At 50.3% G+C, this 18,960-nt stretch overlaps 6 protein-coding genes across 6 annotated transcripts; 3 read left to right on the top strand and 3 right to left on the bottom strand.

The window, feature by feature from the left end:
• Positions 1-143: 143 nt before the first annotated feature.
• GLAREA_12218 (Di-copper centre-containing) lies at positions 144-1,732 on the bottom strand (the record flags this gene model as incomplete). Its single annotated transcript, XM_008083000.1, has 4 exons — positions 144-265; positions 359-857; positions 998-1,442; positions 1,500-1,732. 4 exons carry the CDS (start codon positions 1,730-1,732, stop codon positions 144-146), a joined length of 1,299 nt encoding a protein of 432 aa, XP_008081191.1.
• A 1,395-nt stretch (positions 1,733-3,127) lies between these two features.
• GLAREA_12217 (FAD/NAD(P)-binding protein) lies at positions 3,128-4,569 on the bottom strand (the record flags this gene model as incomplete). Its single annotated transcript, XM_008082999.1, has 2 exons — positions 3,128-3,661; positions 3,718-4,569. The coding sequence occupies 2 exons, from the start codon at positions 4,567-4,569 to the stop codon at positions 3,128-3,130; spliced, it is 1,386 nt and encodes a 461-aa protein (XP_008081190.1).
• A 938-nt stretch (positions 4,570-5,507) lies between these two features.
• On the top strand, positions 5,508-11,058 carry GLAREA_12216 (Malonyl transacylase ACP-bd; the record flags this gene model as incomplete). The annotated part of the gene is made up of 4 exons (XM_008082998.1): positions 5,508-5,526; positions 5,578-5,660; positions 5,720-5,887; positions 5,953-11,058. The coding sequence occupies 4 exons, from the start codon at positions 5,508-5,510 to the stop codon at positions 11,056-11,058; spliced, it is 5,376 nt and encodes a 1,791-aa protein (XP_008081189.1).
• A 1,045-nt stretch (positions 11,059-12,103) lies between these two features.
• GLAREA_12215 (uncharacterized protein) lies at positions 12,104-14,625 on the top strand (the record flags this gene model as incomplete). The annotated part of the gene is made up of 5 exons (XM_008082997.1): positions 12,104-13,541; positions 13,586-13,876; positions 13,930-14,097; positions 14,151-14,168; positions 14,216-14,625. The coding sequence occupies 5 exons, from the start codon at positions 12,104-12,106 to the stop codon at positions 14,623-14,625; spliced, it is 2,325 nt and encodes a 774-aa protein (XP_008081188.1).
• A 585-nt stretch (positions 14,626-15,210) lies between these two features.
• Positions 15,211-16,320, top strand: GLAREA_12214 (alpha/beta-Hydrolase; the record flags this gene model as incomplete). The annotated part of the gene is made up of 1 exon (XM_008082996.1): positions 15,211-16,320. One exon carries the CDS (start codon positions 15,211-15,213, stop codon positions 16,318-16,320), a length of 1,110 nt encoding a protein of 369 aa, XP_008081187.1.
• Positions 16,321-16,361: 41 nt separating this feature from the next.
• GLAREA_12213 (uncharacterized protein) lies at positions 16,362-18,259 on the bottom strand (the record flags this gene model as incomplete). The annotated part of the gene is made up of 3 exons (XM_008082995.1): positions 16,362-17,222; positions 17,267-18,041; positions 18,093-18,259. The coding sequence occupies 3 exons, from the start codon at positions 18,257-18,259 to the stop codon at positions 16,362-16,364; spliced, it is 1,803 nt and encodes a 600-aa protein (XP_008081186.1).
• Between the last annotated feature and the right edge of the window lie 701 nt (positions 18,260-18,960).

Here is an 18,960-nt window from a genome sequence, read left to right as displayed (position 1 = left end):
AAATGCACACTAACTAGAAAAACATGTGTCATCGAAGAATATACCACTGAAACCCCTCCTCTTTCTAACCCCCCTCAGATATTCCCTAGTGATACAACTACCCCCCTTAAATATCCCCTAGTAATACAAGCAGCAAATACTTTTTAGTCATACATATAACAATATTGCCCGTCAATTGTAGAGTGGGTATCTCGATGTTTTACTGGCTGCGCAATAGCACCAAAGGCTAATATATCGTCTGGAGTGACGGGAGCGCTTGGGGGTTCTACATATACGTCAACACTCAGCTTCACCATTCTAAGCAAAGCAGTCGAGGTCGGGAGTTCAGGAGGGAAAATGACTGGATGGGGGTACATACCATTGAAGGGGGTCTTAGTTCCTCCTACTTGATTGACCCTGTTTTTCAGATCTTGTCCTTGCCAAATGGACCATAAACGATCAAATTGACCATGGTGAAGAAAGAAGACTGGGTCTCCAGGACTGGCAAAGGGATCGTTTTGGAGCCCGCCAACAGCAAAGTGACCCGCAGCATGAATCAGCGGCTGTGGCACATCGGGGCCAAATTCCCAACCGTCGGCACGCTTCTCAAGACAATCAACCGTGGGGCAGCCGAGTACAAACTCAACATCGGAAACGCGCGTTTGTTTGCTCCAGAAGAGATTGATGTCTCGTGTCAGGCAGCGTGGGTTGTATTGTAGAGCTGGGTTGATTCCTGTCGTATTGACCTTGATTCTTGCATCAACCGTGGTGATATTTGGCGGAGCGATACCCGTACCAACTGCAGCAGTAGCAGCGGCGGCAACAGCGGCGGCGGTGGCAGCAGCCGGGAGGATGACCGGGTTGACGCCTAAGTTGACCTAGAGAGTAGAGCGTTAGATGTGTTTTTGTATTTGATGATGCAGCTACAGATTTTGGGGGAAGATGAGAAGAGAAAGACAAGACCATTAGCGAGGTGCGATTCGAAAGCTAAGCGAGAATGCAATAACAGCCTCCATACCTTTAGATCAGAAAATGGCCCCTTTTCAATGCACCCACCACCAGTTCCTGGCGGCAAGGTGAAATCCTTTCCAAATGCCGTGAGCAGCGTTGCGCCGTGTGGAATCACCTTGCCGTTGCTCCCCATGGAGTGCTTGCTCCCGTCAAAGACAGGAGACAAGCGAGGATCGTCGGCGTTGATAGTCCAGTCCCAGTATGGCTGCGCACCCTGGTAACCGCACTCTTGACGGAGAGCCTGCTCGTAGGTCCAAACGAAGTGGCGATGCCATGCGTACAAGTTGCCGTTGAAGTGGATGTTGTTTGTCTCCTGGATGTGTGCGGCCGCAAAATCGTCGAGGCGATTGCGAGCACCCGGGACCACATTGGGATTGCTGATGCTCGCCTTCTTCGTGAAGCACTGCACCGCTTTGATGTAGTCCAGACGATCTCCCCTGGACATTGAGCCCCTGTCCGTATCTCGCGTTAGTGAGTTCTCTTGAAGTGTGGGAGACGGATTCTCCTACCATTCTCGTCGGATTGACACCGTACGAGCGTTGCACTTGTGATTGCGGTCGCGCTTATCTAGGATTTCCCTGATGCTCCGTTTGTATTTTCGCTCCATGGATTTTAGTGACTTGCTGTTTTTGTCGCTGCTTTCACGGTCGTCGTCTCCACGAATGTCGTTTGCTGGGGCGGCGATGGCGAAAAGAGCAGAGGACAGAAAGGTCCAGAGCACGAAAGTGGAGGAGAGCTTCATGGTGATTGATTGATGATACTACCGGCTAGCTAAACGATTGTGTTGAAGATGATGCATCGCTCTAGTTCTCGCGGTGAGAGTCTATATGTATGTTTGTCGTGTCTCCTGGCTGTCAAATCTGCCTCGAGGATGTGAAATTCATGTCTCAATCATCTCAGGCCCGAAGGGAAAAGCCAAAATTAGGACTGCGGTCGTCCGCCAAGTATGAGCTGAGCGATCGATACATGGCAACATTCGATATCGTGAGCAGATGGCTTGAAGGAAGGCAGCCATCTCCAAAGCAGAATCGGCCAAACCACTGGTGCTGAGACCGGGACTACCTAGGTAGATATACGAGCCGTAGATGTCCTGAGGTGGAACAGCACGATGTATCTTGCCATGTGGCTTGCTGTGGTTGCCCACGATTCCTTCCAGATATGTCTTCTATGCAGGCCAAACGCCGCGATGCAGCCCTTCGGAAAGTTTGCTCGTATCAACTGTGTCGTTCACGCAAGGCATCAGCGTGTGGCTTGCATCTCCCCGAGAAGCCATTCGGGGCGGTATTGTGGTCTGTAAATAAGGGCCAAACTGGTCTTCCCAAAAGATGAAAACGAGTACAAATTAAGTCTGTGGATGACAACTTCAATCTGGACGACGTAAAGGAGGTGGAAGTCAGGTGAGAGGCTAGAGCCTATCTGGAACTGGACCCATTTGGCCCAGATGGACGGTTCGATACGAGCTTACCCATCTGACGTGCATAGAAAATCATGCGCCACCGGTAAATTCCCACCCAAGCCGTGGAAGGTGCCGCTCATTCAGGTACAGGACAGCTGAACACGGAAACGAGATTGCAGGATTCTACCGTTCGGAGGTAAAGGCACGCAATGCGGCTTGCGTCTGTTTTCCCATAGCCTTGTGTAACGGAGAACAGTCGATTATGGTATTCTCGTAATACCAACTTCAGACGAGGCGCACAGTACAGTACACTTCTAGAGGAGTAGTGATAAAACAATTAGATGTTGATGAATTTATATTATGCAATAAGATAGATTACAGTTCTCCAGGAGGTAAAGAGATTTTGTAGTGTAAAGTAGTTACTATGTAGTTACTATGTAGTTACTATGTAGTTACTATGTAGTTGGAGGTTTTATTAGATCCAATGGGTAAGGTGTAAATTGCGGCAACGGCGAATCTATTGCCCGCGCCTAGTGCCGATCACGACGCCCATCTAATTTCGCGTAGCCTTACACCAGCTTACTTCCACATTCTTCAACACCACCAGCATCCAGCCAGCCCATCCTCCTGCGCGAGAAGCAGCCAGCCAGCCAGCCAGCTCCTCCTTCTGTCACACAAGCTCAAGCACAAGCACGCGACCAACGAATGCAAAGAAATTCGATTTGGTCGTACAGCTCCCGTCTATCGACTTCCCCGAATGAACACGAGCACCCGCGACACGAGATCCTCGAGAACCTGCTTCCACACAGCAGCCCAACCCCATACCAACCCACGCCCAGTCCCGACTGCAACCTGCCTCTCGCCGCGTAACATGGTCGTCGCCTGCGCAAGCTGACTCTCCATGTCCTCCTCCCAGATCCACTGGAAACGCTGCAAAAGCTCCTCCTGGATACCTGCTACATCTCCCCCATCTGGGCCTTGAAAGGCATACGTCAAACCTGCCGCACGACTGGTGGTGACCACCTTTTGCGAGCGCGGTCGCCGAACGGCATCGTACGCACGGAAGGCAGCGGGGATGTCGGATGCCCCCTGTGTTTGTACGTCGCCGAGAAGACGACCGAGAATGAGTGCATCCTCGATGGCCTGACCCGCGCCAGCACCCTGGTGTGGGGTGGACGCATGTGCAGCATCGCCCAAGATCGCAACACGGCCTTGGCAGTATGTACGCGCGGGTTGGTGGTCGAAGAGGGCCCACTGGTCCGGGCTGTCGAGCAGCTACAGAATGGTCTCGAGTCAGCAAGATGGGTGCGGGTGGAAATGGGATCTGGTACCTGGAGAATGCTCTGAACGGGCTTGCCCCATCCCTCAAAATCGCGTTTGAATGCATCACCCTGGTTCTTCACCACCCAGCTCTCGTGCTCCCATGGAGTGTCCTGGTTCTTGAACGCGATGACATTCATGACCTTCCCATGGGCAATAGGGTATGTCAGAATATGTCCCTCCGGCCCAAGGTACATCTGGCTGTTTCCAGAAAGATACTCCCCGAGGGCTTCCTTGGCCATACCCATCGAGATCAGGCCGCGATAAGCGTACTTTCCACTGAACGTGAGATCCTCAAGTGGGCTCTTTGTGTCAAGAAGAAACTGCCGCACTCGGCTTCGCACCCCATCACATCCCACCACGGCATCAGCGTGGGCAGTCGTATCGTCTTCGAAGGCAAGCTGCATTTTCCCCGAGTCGAGCGTTGCCAGCCCGACCAACCTCTTCCCAAAATGCGCAATCTCCTCTGGAAGGAGATCGGCGAGTTCGTCGATAAAATGCGCGCGGTGAACGCTGCTCAGTCCCGTCTTGTCGTGGTCGGTGGTCTGCACCTTTGCAATCAGATCTGGCTCACCCAAGCCACAGCGGAAGTTGATCCAAGTCGCCTCGTCCTCCTTGGCCCCGTTTTTCGTTGCGCGGGTATTGAAGGCCTTGCGAATTGCTGGATCAATGAGCTCCATGGAGCGGATCGCGTTGGGTCCAAAGGCCATTCCAGCGCCGATTTCTGCGAATTCCGGTGCAGCTTCGTAGACTTGGACGGGGACATGCTGATGCCGGAGTGCAATCGCAAGTGCGATACCCCCGATTCCACCGCCGACTATGGCGATGGTAAATGGCTTTTGAGTGGAGTTTTCGGTCGACATTTCTCTTGATACGATGTGTAAATGCGGTGATTTGAATCTGCGAGGATTGAGAAGTCTGATGTATTTCGAGTGATTATGCGGACTTTGACAATGAGCAGTCGAGAAGCAATATCAAAAAGCTAAGAATGTGATGAGATCAACAGATTGGCACAAGAAAATTGATACGTAGAGTGTAGAAATGGTCTTGCCACCGAGTGGTGGTAGATGACAGCAGAAGTTTCAGAGCTCCTAGAATCGGGGCTGAGGAGCACATTTCTTTCTTCGGCCTTTCAGTTCATGTGAGAAGTGAGCTAGCTGAAGCATAGCGAGACAAAACTGAGGCTGGCTGTTCAAACTTGGCAAATGCAGCATTTCTGCAAGTCTCCGGGTCACGATAGCACTGCCGTAAGCCTACACTCTCACATCCTTTTTATAGACACATGGGCTGCTAATATGCCCAACACAGCCCTACGCCTATCTTTCATGGCTCTTGGTCATGTCCTTCTTCGAGCTTTTCGAGGAATTAGGTGGGCCTTGATTCATACTCCTCCATAGCGGCAGAGATGTTCGGCCGCAGCCGTGGTGGTCAGAACAGGCAGTCATGTTTCGGTGCGTTCGAGCTATCTATGCCTTTCAGCTTGACACGAGACAATCTTGGCGAAGGTTGTTTGCTATTCCCTCTCGTCCACGTGTTTGTGAGAATGAGATATGGAGTATCTATAAGAATGAAGGTAAAAGCTGCAAGTATGTTGTAGATCAGATCCTCGCAAACATCTTTCTCCTTCAACTTGAGCAAGTACCTGCTCGAAATACTCGAACCTCTAGCGTCCAGGCTACATTTCAGGAACTCAATCCATTCTTTCTAGAAACTTACTCCTGGGCTTTTGTCTTTAATTCCCCCATAGATCCTTCTCTTTTGTGTTCTCTATTTGAACCATCTAGTCTGTCTCTCAATCACCATGTCTCCCTTTCTTGAAGGTATTACCACAATCCGCCTTGATTTTTTCCCTATACTGATAAATTTAGTAGCTGAGCCTACGGAACATGAGTCCTCTGATATGTCCGTGCTTTCTAAATGGACCGCCTCTAGCTCTCCCTCAGTATCTGGAAAGGTCAGTCGAGCCACTCCCCTGCCGATGATTTTACATTTGCTAACTTGGTAACACTACAGAGCGAGATTGATGAAATAGTTGTTGTTGGTATGGCATGCCGCGTGGCCGGAGGAAATGATACCCCTGAAAAGTTCTGGGAGTCCATCATGAACAAGACTGTCTCGTCTGGAGAGATCCCAGCTATGCGATGGGAACCATACTACCGCCGTGACTCTCGGAATGCTAAGGTATGTCGTCATCTATCCCCTCTTTGTCTCTCGTTTCGTGTTTCTCACTGACTTTTACTCCCAAGATCCTCGATGACACAACAAGCAAGGGGTATTTTCTGAAGAATCTCGAAGATTTCGACAGCACATTCTTTGGAATTTCTCCCAAGGAAGCGCTACTGATGGACCCTCAGCAGAGGATCTCTCTGGAAGTGACATGGGAAGCACTGGAAGACGCAGGAATCCCACCCCAGAGTCTCGCCGGTACCAATGCGGCAGTATATATGGGCGTCAACTCCGACGATTATTCGAAACTCCTTCTCGAAGATCTCCCAGGCGTGGAAGCCTGGATGGGAATTGGAACAGCCTACTGCGGCGTGCCGAACCGAATTTCGTACTTGCTCGACCTCAGAGGTCCTTCAACTGCAGTCGATGCGGCCTGTGCTTCATCCTTGGTTGCCATTCATCACGGTAGACAATCGCTCTTGACGAAGGAGACCGATGTTGCCATTGTAGGAGGAGTCAATGCACTTTGTGGCCCTGGTCTGACCCGTGTTCTCGACAAAGCCGGAGCGATCTCTAAGGATGGGACATGTAGATCGTTCGACAATGACGCGAACGGCTACGGTCGTGGTGAGGGAGCGTCGGTTATTATTCTGAAGCGCATGTCAGATGCACTTCGTAATCACGACAGGATTTTGGCAGTCGTCAAGGGCTCCGCTGTTGGTCAGGATGGCCGTACCAATGGCATTATGGCACCTAACGGACTTGCTCAGGAGGCGGTTGCTCGGTCCGCACTAGTCAATGTCGATCCAAAGACCATTCAATACGTCGAAGCGCATGCGACGTCCACATCTGTTGGTGACCCCGTCGAAATCACCGCCATGTCACACATATACGGCGCCAACAGAGAGGGAAATGCTCCTTGCTACATCGGAAGCGTGAAGCCCAACGTCGGCCACCTAGAAGCTGGTGCAGGTGCGGTAGGTTTCATGAAGGCAGTCTTAGCACTCAACAAAGGTGTTATTCCCCCGCAAGCAAATCTTCAAAAGCTGAACGAAAAAATTGACTGGGCCACTTCCGGTATCCGAGTCCCATTCGAAGCTACCAGCTGGCCAGAGGTTTCCCAACCACGAAGAGCGGCCATATGCTCTTATGGATATGGTGGCAGCGTATCTCACGCGGTCATTGAAGCATATCAAGCAGGCGCTCGTGATGTTGAGGAGGCGGATATTGATGACGACGGCCCCAAGATCTTGCTCATATCGGCACCGCAGGAAAAGCGACTTTCAGGATATGCAAAAGCTCTGGGTGAATGGATGGCCAGCAGCCAAGGCACCAAATTCTCAGTTTCCTCCATTGCGTCCACTCTCGCGGTTCGACGAGGTCATCATGACTGTAGGGCTGGATTTCTTGTCAGCAGCCATGAAGAGACGCTCGATCTGGCTGGAAGATTAGAGAAAGGATTGACATCTCCTGATATCGCCACTGGCCGAGTGCTTGGCAAGGATGAGAACAATGGAGCTGTTTGGCTCTTCTCAGGACACGGTGCGCAATGGCTGGAAATGGGCGTGGAATTGTTGGCAAAGGAATCACTCTTCCGTGAGACCATTCAAGACCTCGAATCAGTCATTCAAGATGAAGCTGGGTTTTCAGCCATTCATGCACTGCAGACTAGTGACTTTGAGACCTCGGATAAGATCCAGGTTCTCACCTATGTCATGCAGATTGGTCTTGCAACTCTCCTTAGGTCCAAAGGTGCCCGTCCTAGTGCGGTGATTGGGCATTCTGTTGGTGAGATTGCAGCATCGGTTATTACGGGGGCTTTGACTCCCTACGAAGGCGCTTTGGTTGTTTGCAGACGGTCTGTCCTTTACCGCGAAGTAATGGGCAAGGGGGCCATGGTTCTCGTCAATATTCCCTTTGCCGAGATGCTAACGACACTTGAAGCCCGTTCGGATATCACGGCTTCCATCAACTCATCGCCGTCATCCTGTGTCGTCTCTGGTTCGATTGAGGCAATCAATAGGTGGTCTGCCATCTGGGAAGAGCGTGGAATCAAAATATTCAAGGTCAAGTCGGACGTGCCATTCCACAGCCCGCTTCTCAATTGTCTCGCGACATCTCTATATACATCACTCGTTACGGCTCTTGCACCAAGGACTCCATTCATTCCCCTCTATTCAACAGCTACCGAAAATCCTCGTGAACCGGTTCCTCGCGATGCTAGCTACTGGGTCCGTAACATGGTGCGGCCAGTTTTGCTCACCAGCGCCGTCGAGGCTGCAGCAAAGGATGGATACAGAGTCTATTTGGAAGTCTCCACTCACCCGGTCATCACACATTCGGTCAATGAGACCCTGATGGATATGGATATCGAGGACGCTGTTGTTATTCCAACACTTCTGCGTAACAAACCTACCCGAAAGGCTCTCCTCAAGAGTTTGATGATGATGTGGTTGAAAGGTGTGACGATAAATTGGAAGCTGCACTTCGGAGGCGTAGCTTGGGCCCATGAAGTCCCAAAGACGGAATGGAAACATCAGAGCTTCTGGAAACCCATTGGCACGGGATCTACCGATACAAGCACGATGGTTCATGAAGTTACTTCTCACACTCTTCTCGGTCAACGCACGTCTGTTGCTGGAGAAAAAATCACCGTCTTCACTTCGAAGCTTGATAACGACACAAAGCCATTCCCGGGAAATCACCCGCTCCATGGAACGGAGATCATACCAGCAGCTGTACTGTTTAATACCTTCTTGCACGCAACTGGGACCAAGTCGCTGACGAATGTCAACCTTCGAGTTCCAGTCGCCATCAGCGCACCGCGGGACATCCAAGTTCTCGTACAAGGAACTGAAGTACGCCTTATGTCTCGCCTTGTCCAAGAGGGTGAAGAGAAAGAAGGCGATCGCTTGGCGTCGTGGGTTACCCACACCACCGCAAGCACCGTTGCTGAACCAGCTAGCGACATACCAGCCTACGGGGCTGATATCAATATTCCTAGCATTCGGGCTCGCATCGGAACTGAGCTGAAGACCAGCTTCTCTATTGATTACCTTTCTGGTGTGGGTGTTCCCGCAATGGGGTTCCCTTGGGCAGTCACCCGCCATGTTGGAAATACCAAGGAGATGCTTGTACTTGTAGATGTCTCTCCAGAAACAGCAAACGATGCGACTCTCCCATGGAGTGCCACATCTTGGGCTCCAATTTTCGATGCTGCGACTTCCATTGGTTCCACGCTCTTCTACGAGACACCACGTTTGCGGATGCCTGCTCAGGTTGGTAGCACAAGTGTGCGTGACGGTGCAGTTCCCCCAAAGAAAGCCTATATCTATGTGCAAGAAGCTAGCAGTACCTCTACACTTGCTGTCGATGTCACGATTACGAATGAAGCCGGCATGGCACTTGCTAAGTTTACCTCGATGCGCTTTTCGGAAATTGAAGGTACCCCCGGTGCCAGAAAGGACAACATAGATGGCCTTGTTCACCAACTCGCTTGGCCAGTCGCTCGTCTCTCTGAAGTTCCTTCGCTTTTGAAACATGTCGTACTTGTTGGCGATGAGGATCATGCTTTCATGGAGCCATATCTCCGACAACTCTCGAAGCGCCGCGTTAAGACTACCTGTGTTGGTTCAGCACAGTCATTGTCAGTTGAAAGCAATTCGGAAGGCACTGTCATCTTGTATCTCCCAAGTAGGGTAGCATCAATCGATGATGTACCCGAGGCAGCCAACAGGTTTTGCAAGGATCTTCTCGACATTGTGAAATATGCTGCTGCAAACGAGACGAACACTCGTGTATTCGCAGTCACAGATGAAGCTCTTCATGGTACCAGCTGCAGTTCTCTCGCACATGCTCCATTGTTAGGACTAAGTCGCATCATCGCAGCTGAGCAGCCTAGTCTCTGGGGCGCGCTCATTGATGTGGACTGTGAAACCTTTCCTTTCCACGTCGTCAAAAACATGTCCGGAGCAGATGTGGTCAAGGTAGAAGACTCCATTCCTCGAGTTGGTCGCCTGAGAGCCATGCCACAGAATAAATCGTATCCCTCAAACCAGTCTGCAAAGCTTCAGCCTCGGCCTGATGGGACTTATATCATCTCTGGCGGTCTCGGCGCTCTTGGTCTCGAAGTCGCTTCTTTTTTGGTGGAACGCGGAGCACGCAGAATCGTCCTCCTCTCTCGTCGTGCCCTCCCACCTCGCAAAGATTGGAATGTCGCGATAGAACCGGAGAAGGGAATTATTGGAAATATCCAAGCACTTGAAATGGTCGGAGCAACGGTATATTGTCTCGCTCTCGACCTGAGTGCAGCCAACGCCTCCGTCATTCTTTCTGAAAAGCTAGACTTGTTATCCTTACCGCCCGTTGTGGGAGTTGTACACGCCGCCGGCGTCGTAGGAGATGAGCTGGTTCTCTCCACCACCCCAACTGCCTTCAATCGCGTTCTCGCACCCAAGGTAGCCGGGGCCATAACTCTGCACAAAGCATTCCCACCCACCTCAGTCGACTTCTTCATGCTCTTCTCTTCCTGCGGCCAACTCTTCGGGTTCCCAGGCCAAGCTTCCTACGCAAGCGGCAACGCCTTCCTAGACGGTCTCGCGGAACACCGTCGCGCACGCGGCGACAACGCAATCGCCTTGCAGTGGACCAGCTGGCGCGGTCTAGGCATGGCAGCTACCACGCAAGCCAGCGCAGATTTCATCGAAGCCGAGCTCGAAGGCAAAGGAATCACCAGCATCAGCCGCGACGAGGCTTTCCTCGCCTGGGACCACGTCGCCAAATTCGACATCGCCCACGCCGTCATCCTCCGCACCCGCACCCTCGACGCAACCGAAGTCCTTCCCGCAGACATCCTGACCGAAATCGCCGTCCGTCGCGCACCATCCACGCCCTCCCCCGTCGAATCTGTTCCTGCTCCTGCCCCAGCGCTCCCGCCGCCAGGGCCAGACCGCACCGTCTACCTCACGGCCCAGATCGCCGGGTGCGTCGCTACCGTCCTGCAGCTCCCTGATGTCAGCGACGTGGATCCGAGGGTTGCGCTGCCGGAGCTGGGTATGGATTCGGTCATGACGGTCGCGCTGCGGAAACAGTTGCAGATGACGTTGGGGGTGAGGGTGCCGCCTACGTTGGTGTGGGGGCATCCGACGGTGGGGCATTTGGTGAGGTGGTTTGCTGGGAAGGTGTGAGTGTGGGTTTGTGAGGGTGTTGGGGGGTAAGGAGTCGATTTGGGTAGTGAGGAATTGATTTGGGGATGAGTTGTGTTTTGTGTTTGTTGCTTCTGCGATGGCGTTATGTTTTTGGGGTTTGATAGGTTTCATGTGCGTGGAGTTTAGGTATTTTTGAATGAGAGAAGTTTTTGGAAAGGAGTCAGTGGTATGATATTTAGTCTCGATGTTTCTCCTAGATTGGTAAAAAAAAATGCCTAGATGAGTTTAATCTGAGTGATATGTGATGTGATCATTGCGAGTGAGTTCTCGCTTAATAAGTAGAAGACCGCCGAGTCCGGGATTTTGGAGGGTGGGGAGGGACAGGTGATGGGTTTATTTAGAGGAGAGGGTGGGATGGCGATTGGGGTATTATGTTCTTCAAGCTGATTAAGGCATTTGTCGAAAATAGCTTCGAAGGTTTGGTGTGATGCGTTTTAGGGGTTAATCGCGTTATCTCTATCTTTGAGGTTGATGACTACGCGAATGGCTTGGTGAGATGTAGGTGTCTCTACACCTAACGCTTTTTCAAGTAAGGAAAAGAAGTATAGTAAGTCTCTGGTACTAGGACTCGTTTAGATGCTGATAAATCATTTTTTAGATTGGTACAAAAGACATGAGGTCTGGATCTTCTGTGATATCTGGCTGAAGTATATAGCGCCAGGGGGTGGAATATGGAATGTGCAATATCAGTAGTCCTACCGTTTCGACTTGTGCGATTCACACTTAACGTATCTTACGCGAGGTGAGTTCTATCTTTTGTATAAGAACTTGGGAGTTGTGTGTAACATACCCCGCATTTAGGCTCGTGTAACCTATATGTCTCGTGCAAACGGACCATGCTCACTTTTGACGATTAACGCACTCCCAAACCGAAATAAGAATTAGCACATAGGGATACTGAACCGTTGAGACAAACCATCGATTTAAGTCTCACAACATCTAACCCCACCGTCCCCTCCACAAATCCCTTCGCACAAAATCAACAACACAGCTACCTTCAAACCCACCTCCCTCGTTTCCAAACATGGCCGAATCAAGCACTTCAAACCAAGAGAAATCCCAATACCACCACTACATCCCCCGATTCATCCTCCGCAACTACGCCCATCCAGCCTCCCCCCCAAAAACCACCTCAAAATCCAAAAAGCGCGGCAAGCGAAAATCCACAGCACGGCAACCACCCCTGATGCTTTCTAGCATCGATCTCTCGGGCGAGGTCGCTCAGATCAAAGAATCAACAGTCGATAAGACATTCGGGATAACAGACATGTATCGAGATTTCAGCCGCTCTACCAAGCAACATGCGATTGAGGAACAACTTTCCGTGCTCGAATCTCGTGCGGGAGAGGTGATAAGCGGGATTCGCAGGGCGTTTGAAGCAGGGCGAGCAAGCGCTGAGATAAAACGCCCGCAGAGGGATGTGTTGCGGAAGTTTTTGTTCATCATGAAATACCGGGGGAGGAGGTTTCACAAACGGTATTTCCACGAAACCGCCGAGGAGTATGATGAAGATGATAAGGAGCGCATGTTAGCGTATATGACCCAAAGAGGGTTTAAGAAGCCGATTGACGTCTGGTTCGACAACATCAAGGGGATTCTGGAGTTGAAGATGGATTATGAGATGAACTGGATGGAGACGATCCAAGAGAGGATCTATCCGGATGATGCGAAATGGTTTATCAATCATACGCAGCAGTTTTATATGGCGTTGTGTACGCCGGCAGCCGGGGACGAGGAGTTTCTGCTCAGTCAGAATGCGTATGGGGTTCATGAGGGGGCGTCGAGTAGTGGGGTTGATCCGGGATCCGGGGAAGTTATACCAGGTGTATATACCGAGTTTCATGTCTTCGCGCCGATCGCTCCGAGACTTGTTATTGTGCTGAGGACGTTCTTGCTTCCTGTTCCGGAGGAGGATACGGATCCGGACATGAAGGCGTTGAGGGAGGGCTGGTATGAGGCGGTTGTCTCACAGCACCTACATCCTGAGAGTGTGGGCTCGGTTCTTAGGGATCTGCCGATTATGAAAGCGCGGAACTCGTATACGAAGATTGTTGATGGGAGTTATGTGACGGTGAATGGCGGCCCAAAGGGTGTGAGCGATGTGTTTTACTTTCCGTTTTGCGCTGTTGAGACGGGGTTTGTGGATAAGATTAATGGGATCATGTTGAATGAGAGTCATCGGATTGATGGGATTGTGTTTGCTAATAAGGCAGCTGCGTGCAAGACTATCAGGAGTTACGTGAATGATTGCACGGATTTCGGTCTTGATGAGGAGCGCTTTCAGAATGTTAAGAAATTGCGACAAGCGCTTAAGTTGCTAGATTCAAGTTCATCAGACCAGACTGCGAGCGGTCAACCCGAATTTGACGCAATTGGTGTGGAGGCACTTATTGGATCGTCTGATAAGGTGTTTGAACTATTCAAGCAAAACAAAAAAGCAGCGGAATTGTATTCCGAAATAAGTAAGTCCTCCAACTCCAGATCCGTCACCTCCTAACACATCCAGCCAACAATTCAACACTCGACCGCAAAGACTTCACTCAAGCACGAGGACTACTCTTCACACGCATCAAACTCGACACCCGCACCCGCGGCCTCCCTCCAGCAAAGCGAGAGGAAGCTCGAACCAAATTCCTCGAAGTCTACGACACTGTCCCATTCCAAGTCATATGGATCTATCTCAAACGGATCCGCTTTATGAAACACGGCGGTACGATGATAATGCCGGAGAATGTTTTGGAGGATACTGAGTTGGATGTTGGCTTGCTTTTTGGGATGGAAGATGTTGTTGCGAGGGGTATGTGTTGTGCTTCTCAATGACGAGGGTCAGGGATGCTGATGATTTTATAGCGAAGGATTGTTTTGAGGATGGGAAGGCGACGAGGGTTATGCATTATGCGTCGTTCAATGAGGCGTTGATTGCGAAGCCGGATTGGGGACTAATTGAGATATTGACTTTGGACGATGATGGGATGAGAAGGTTGCATGAGGAGAAGGAGTTGGTGTTGGGCGCTCAAGGTAACCAAGAAGAACCCATTTGTTAACTATCCACTAACAGCTGTTTTTTACAGGTAGTATTTGCGATTGCGGTAAGTCCTACCAAAATCCTGGTTTCCCCAATGCTGAAATTATCCAGGTATCCCCGTATTGGAAGGCATCGCGTCAGCAGCACGGGTTATGACTACAACCGAACAACTTCATAACGCAAGACAATCTCCATTCGACACTATATTCACGAAAGATGAGAGGATCGAATTGGTTGTTCGATCATTAACACGAACAACGGTTGCGCAGACAAGAAGGACGCCTGAACACAGTATCTCTGAGAATTTGATATCTATGATGGGGACATATCCGGAGCTGGAGAATGTTATCTTCGAGGTGGTGTATCCGCAATTTGGGTTCCGTCAGAGGGTTGGAGAGAATGAGAGTGCAGCTGAAGTTGCTGAAGTTGCTGAAGTTGCTGAAGTTGCTGAAACGACCAGCTCCAATGAAGCGGCCGAGGTTCCCAAAGCAGATGAGGAGAGGAGCTGCTCCATACAATGATTGTATGGGGTTTCGACGAGGAAGAGAAGAAGAATGAGTTGATGTAGTTTCTTACCTACGGTGTCATACATCGTCGTATTCTCAAAACGCAGCTTCTAAAACCTCTTACATAGTAACGATAAAATAACGAAATCTCATCGTAAAGTGCTAAGACCCAGCTTTCAAGCGCCTTTTCTGTTTCCAGAGACGTTTTGAAAATTTTCAACTGTAGATAGTTGTGTACTATGAAGATCGCATTCCTAATTTGTTGTGTAGTGCGATTGGATAGTATGCTCTGCATCTTTGAGGTTGTGAACCGTCTAGGATCCGGAAAAGAACAGAAAATGGTGAAATTACTCAAGATGAAAAGGGTAAAATTGTTTAGCACGAAGATATTAAAACAGGTCTTTGAAGCCGAATAACGTACATGCCGGTAACATACAGCAGCCGAAAGACGCGGGGCACAGTACCTCGGTCGCTCCCCGTCCCCGCACCCAAACTACCGGTATCTAACTAGGCAGGTACCACAACACAACACAACAAAACCCCTTTCCTCCCCCCACGCAGCTCATAAAACACAAAATTCTATATCCCTTGAAATCCAACATGTCCACCGCCGCCGAAATCCTCGCCAAGCACCCCGCAAAAGGTCTCTACACCCTCGGCGCTCTCCTCATCAACGCCCTCAAACTCCCCCTCTGGATATTCTACCACCTCTCATCCTCCACGCGGCAGCACTCTCGATGGAGTCTCCGTCAGGCGGTCGCTACGAGGGCGCTGAGGACCGCATTATGGCACTTCTCATTCATGCGGGTTAATACACCTTTAATTTTGCAACCCACGGCGAAGGAAAAAGGATTACTCGTCACAATCCCACCGTCGACGAAAGGGGGTGTGTATATGGGCATTTGCGACGACGAGGAGGTCAAACCGGAGAAGATTTGCGGGTACTGGTATCCGTCTGCGTTTAATGAGGATGAGGATCGCGGCAAGAAAATCGTGCTCCATTTCCACGGCGGTGCGTATGTGATTGGGGACTGTAGACCCGCGGAGTCGGGGTACGCAGGGAAAATGTTGAGTGAGAAGATCGGGAAGACGTTGATGGTGTCGTATCGTCTTGCTTCGAATCCGGGTGGTCGATTCCCTGCTGCGCTGCAAGATGCGGTGTCGTCGCTGCAGTATCTGATTAGTCTGGGGATTGAGTATGAAGATATTGTAATCAGTGGAGATTCGGCGGGTGGGAATCTGGCCGTGACGCTGCTGAGATATCTTGCTACTACGAATGCATCTGGACCTGCTGCGGCGCTTTTGTGGTCGCCTTGGGTGGATCTGGCGAGTAGTCTTGAGCCGGCGACCTTTTCGTATTCCCCGCATAGATTTACGGATTATATTCCTTCGAATTTTGCGACTTGGGGGGCGCATATGTATTGCCCGAAAGACGGACCTGTTACGATGGGCGATGGATGGATTAGTCCTGCAGCACATCCATTCCGTACGAACACGCCGATTTGGATCCAAGGGAGCGGACAGGAGATTTTGATTGAACAGATTGCCGAGTTTGCGAAAGCGATGAAGCGGATATCTAGCAATAAGATAGCCTTCCATGTTGAGGAAATTGCAACTCATGATATTATCTTGGTTGGCAATGTCACCGGATTCGAGAAAGAGACTGAGAATGCTCTTGCAGCAGCTAAGAAATGGCTGGATAACCTGTAGTTGTGCTTTGGCGCCTGTCTGAATAGCTCAATTGAAGTCATTCATTTCTTAAAGGGGCCCATCTTGAATTGCGCAAAGTACGTCTTGATACTTGGCATTGTGAAGAGATACGCAATACCCAGACTGAAAATGGATAAGGGCAGAGCAGCAGCTAAGTACCATTTGATAGTCTGGGCGATACTAGTGATATCGTCCGTCATGCTGAAAATTGATGCCACATAACCAAGCGGGATGAAGAATGTTGCGAGCCACGTGAGACGAGCAACATTTTTATTATCCTCGCGCGAACGTTGAGAGTCAGCGATGGAAATGATAGCCGTGACGACTGAAGTGAGACGATCGATTCGTTGTTGATATTCTTCCATAAGTCCCAGAACGCGAACATAATCGTCACGCATTGTCGAAATGGGTTGATCTGGATTCCGCACATTTCGCGTAGAGATGATCGAGTTCGCCGAGCTACTCAAAGGATCACCAGGGATATGTGATGCGAAATCTCCAATACCGCCTGAGACAGCCAATGAGTGAGGATCAGCAATGTGGAATACTCTTTGCAAGGTCTCGGTCAACATCTCCCGGTACAGTGGCACGAGCCGTCGCCAGATATGTAGCTTCTTCAAAGTATCGTTGATGTTACTGTCTTGTAAGAGAAAGTGTTCCGGAAATGACACTTCCCATTCTATCTGACCGAGACGTGTTCGTATGTACTCTCCCACCTCAAGCCATTCCGAGCTGACGAGGTGAAGAAGGGCTAGGGCTGGAGTGTGCATGCTTTCCGACGGGTTTGAAGATGAAAGTCCGAAGGTCCCGCTTTTCTTGGCCCAGAAGACGATGTCGTTGTAGATGGAGTCTCTAGGGGGTCCCGTAGGTGGAGGGTTTGTGTCATACATAGAAGGGGGTTTCTAGATAGTTAGCAATGCACGATGGTATTGGATGATGAACTCACCTCCCAATTCCGATATCCATACCATAACGGAGACCCTTCTTTTGGCGTTGGATCAACCACAAGCACACCCACCGAACCCTTTGCTTTCCCAGCCCCTCCCTCACCCGACATCCAAAACGAAGCTCTCGTCCTCGCCAACCCGACAATCGCCTTCGGCTCATCCCACTTCGACCTATTATTAATATCATCCTCGGCCTTTCTAACAACATTCATTCTTTCAAATTGATTCGAGGCGTTTCTAAAAGATTCGGGCGTTCTATAGTACCTCGCCGCTGGAAACCGGAGCTGCATCCACCGTTGCTTCTTCGTCGTCACCTGCAATCGAGGCGGATCAACCCAGCGATCACGCGTGTTATACCATGCGTAATCGAAGATTTGTTCGCGGAAGAAGCCTGGTTCAATGTCGAGATGGGCGCCGAGGAGCTCGATCATGTCGCGTGAAAGATCTTCTAGGATGAATAGTCGGAATCTACCTTCTTCGACGTTCTCTTCCTGCTCATCTCTCTCCAACGACTCTCGGAGGGCCTGGGAGGTGGTGTATTCTACAGATTCAATTCCCGTAGACAGATAATCAAGTCTCGTGACTTTAGTCCTGGCGGCACGCTCCTCGATATCGAGTTGGAGTTTGAGTTTACTTGGTCCATCGTCATTTCCCGCCATTCTCTTCCACCGTGAGGAACTGGTGCCTATTTCCATGAAATCGGCCAACAGCCTAAGTGGCGGCCAGAGGGGCGACAAGGCTTTGACATGTGCGAGATACGGTCGTCCTTCATTACTAGAAAGACGTCAATAAAGTCGGGGATAGCTCAAACGTATTTTCACAAACCTAATCTCCCATGCAAGCTTGGCGGTTCCAAAACGTTCATCATTGTAGATATCCCCAGTTTCATAGGAGGTCTGCATGAGTTTCTCATTGTAATACGTGTATTTCTGCACCTCCTCCTCCACAGCCTTTTCCTGGGCCTTCTCCATACCAGTGAGTCTCCGCTGCATAGTGTACAAGATGCCACAAATAAACCCCAAATGGAAAATGAAGAAAAAGATGAAGAGAAAGTCGCGTCAAGCAAGCCTGGTCGTTGGGTTTTGGATAAGGCAAGGCTTTTGTACGGGTCAAGGCGTCTTTTCAGCCTCAGCCCCCACGATTTCAAGCTTACTTCACCTCCGCCATCCGCGATCCAATGGTTTCGTGTTTGCTACAAAAAGGGAAGTCTGCCTGCATGAGCCTCGAAATAAGCGAGATTGGTGGTTGAAACCTTCCGGAAGCTTGTGATACGATCAAGAGCTGGACATGAATTCCAAGATATGTCAATCTTCAGTCTTACTGGATCGTGGTGATAGATTTGAAGAGTGTTCGAAGTCAGGAAAAACGGTTAGGTATGGAAAGACATGTTTTGTTCAATGTTGCCGTCAGGCTCCAGGGCTGACTGGGCGACGTCGGATCGGTTGGGTTCTGGCCAAGCCACGATCGGCCACGTTCACGTCCCACACTTTCGGCCCGTATCGGTGTTGTACCACCGGTCTATATATCTATGGGCCGATTTCGAGGCTGATTTGGCTATATACATGCTCTACGACAACTTATCTAAGAAGTTTTTAGACTTAGACAACAATCTAGCTCATCAGTATGTTTGTTTTACGCAAGTTTTCTTTTATCTCAAACGATTTGGCACTCTTCTGAAAGGGATCACTTAACT

The sequence above is a fragment of the Glarea lozoyensis genome (assembly GCF_000409485.1).
Source record: "Glarea lozoyensis ATCC 20868 chromosome Unknown GLAREA17, whole genome shotgun sequence".
NCBI classification, from domain to species: domain Eukaryota; kingdom Fungi; phylum Ascomycota; class Leotiomycetes; order Helotiales; family Helotiaceae; genus Glarea; species Glarea lozoyensis.
This window is presented reverse-complemented; position numbering and strand designations above follow the sequence as displayed.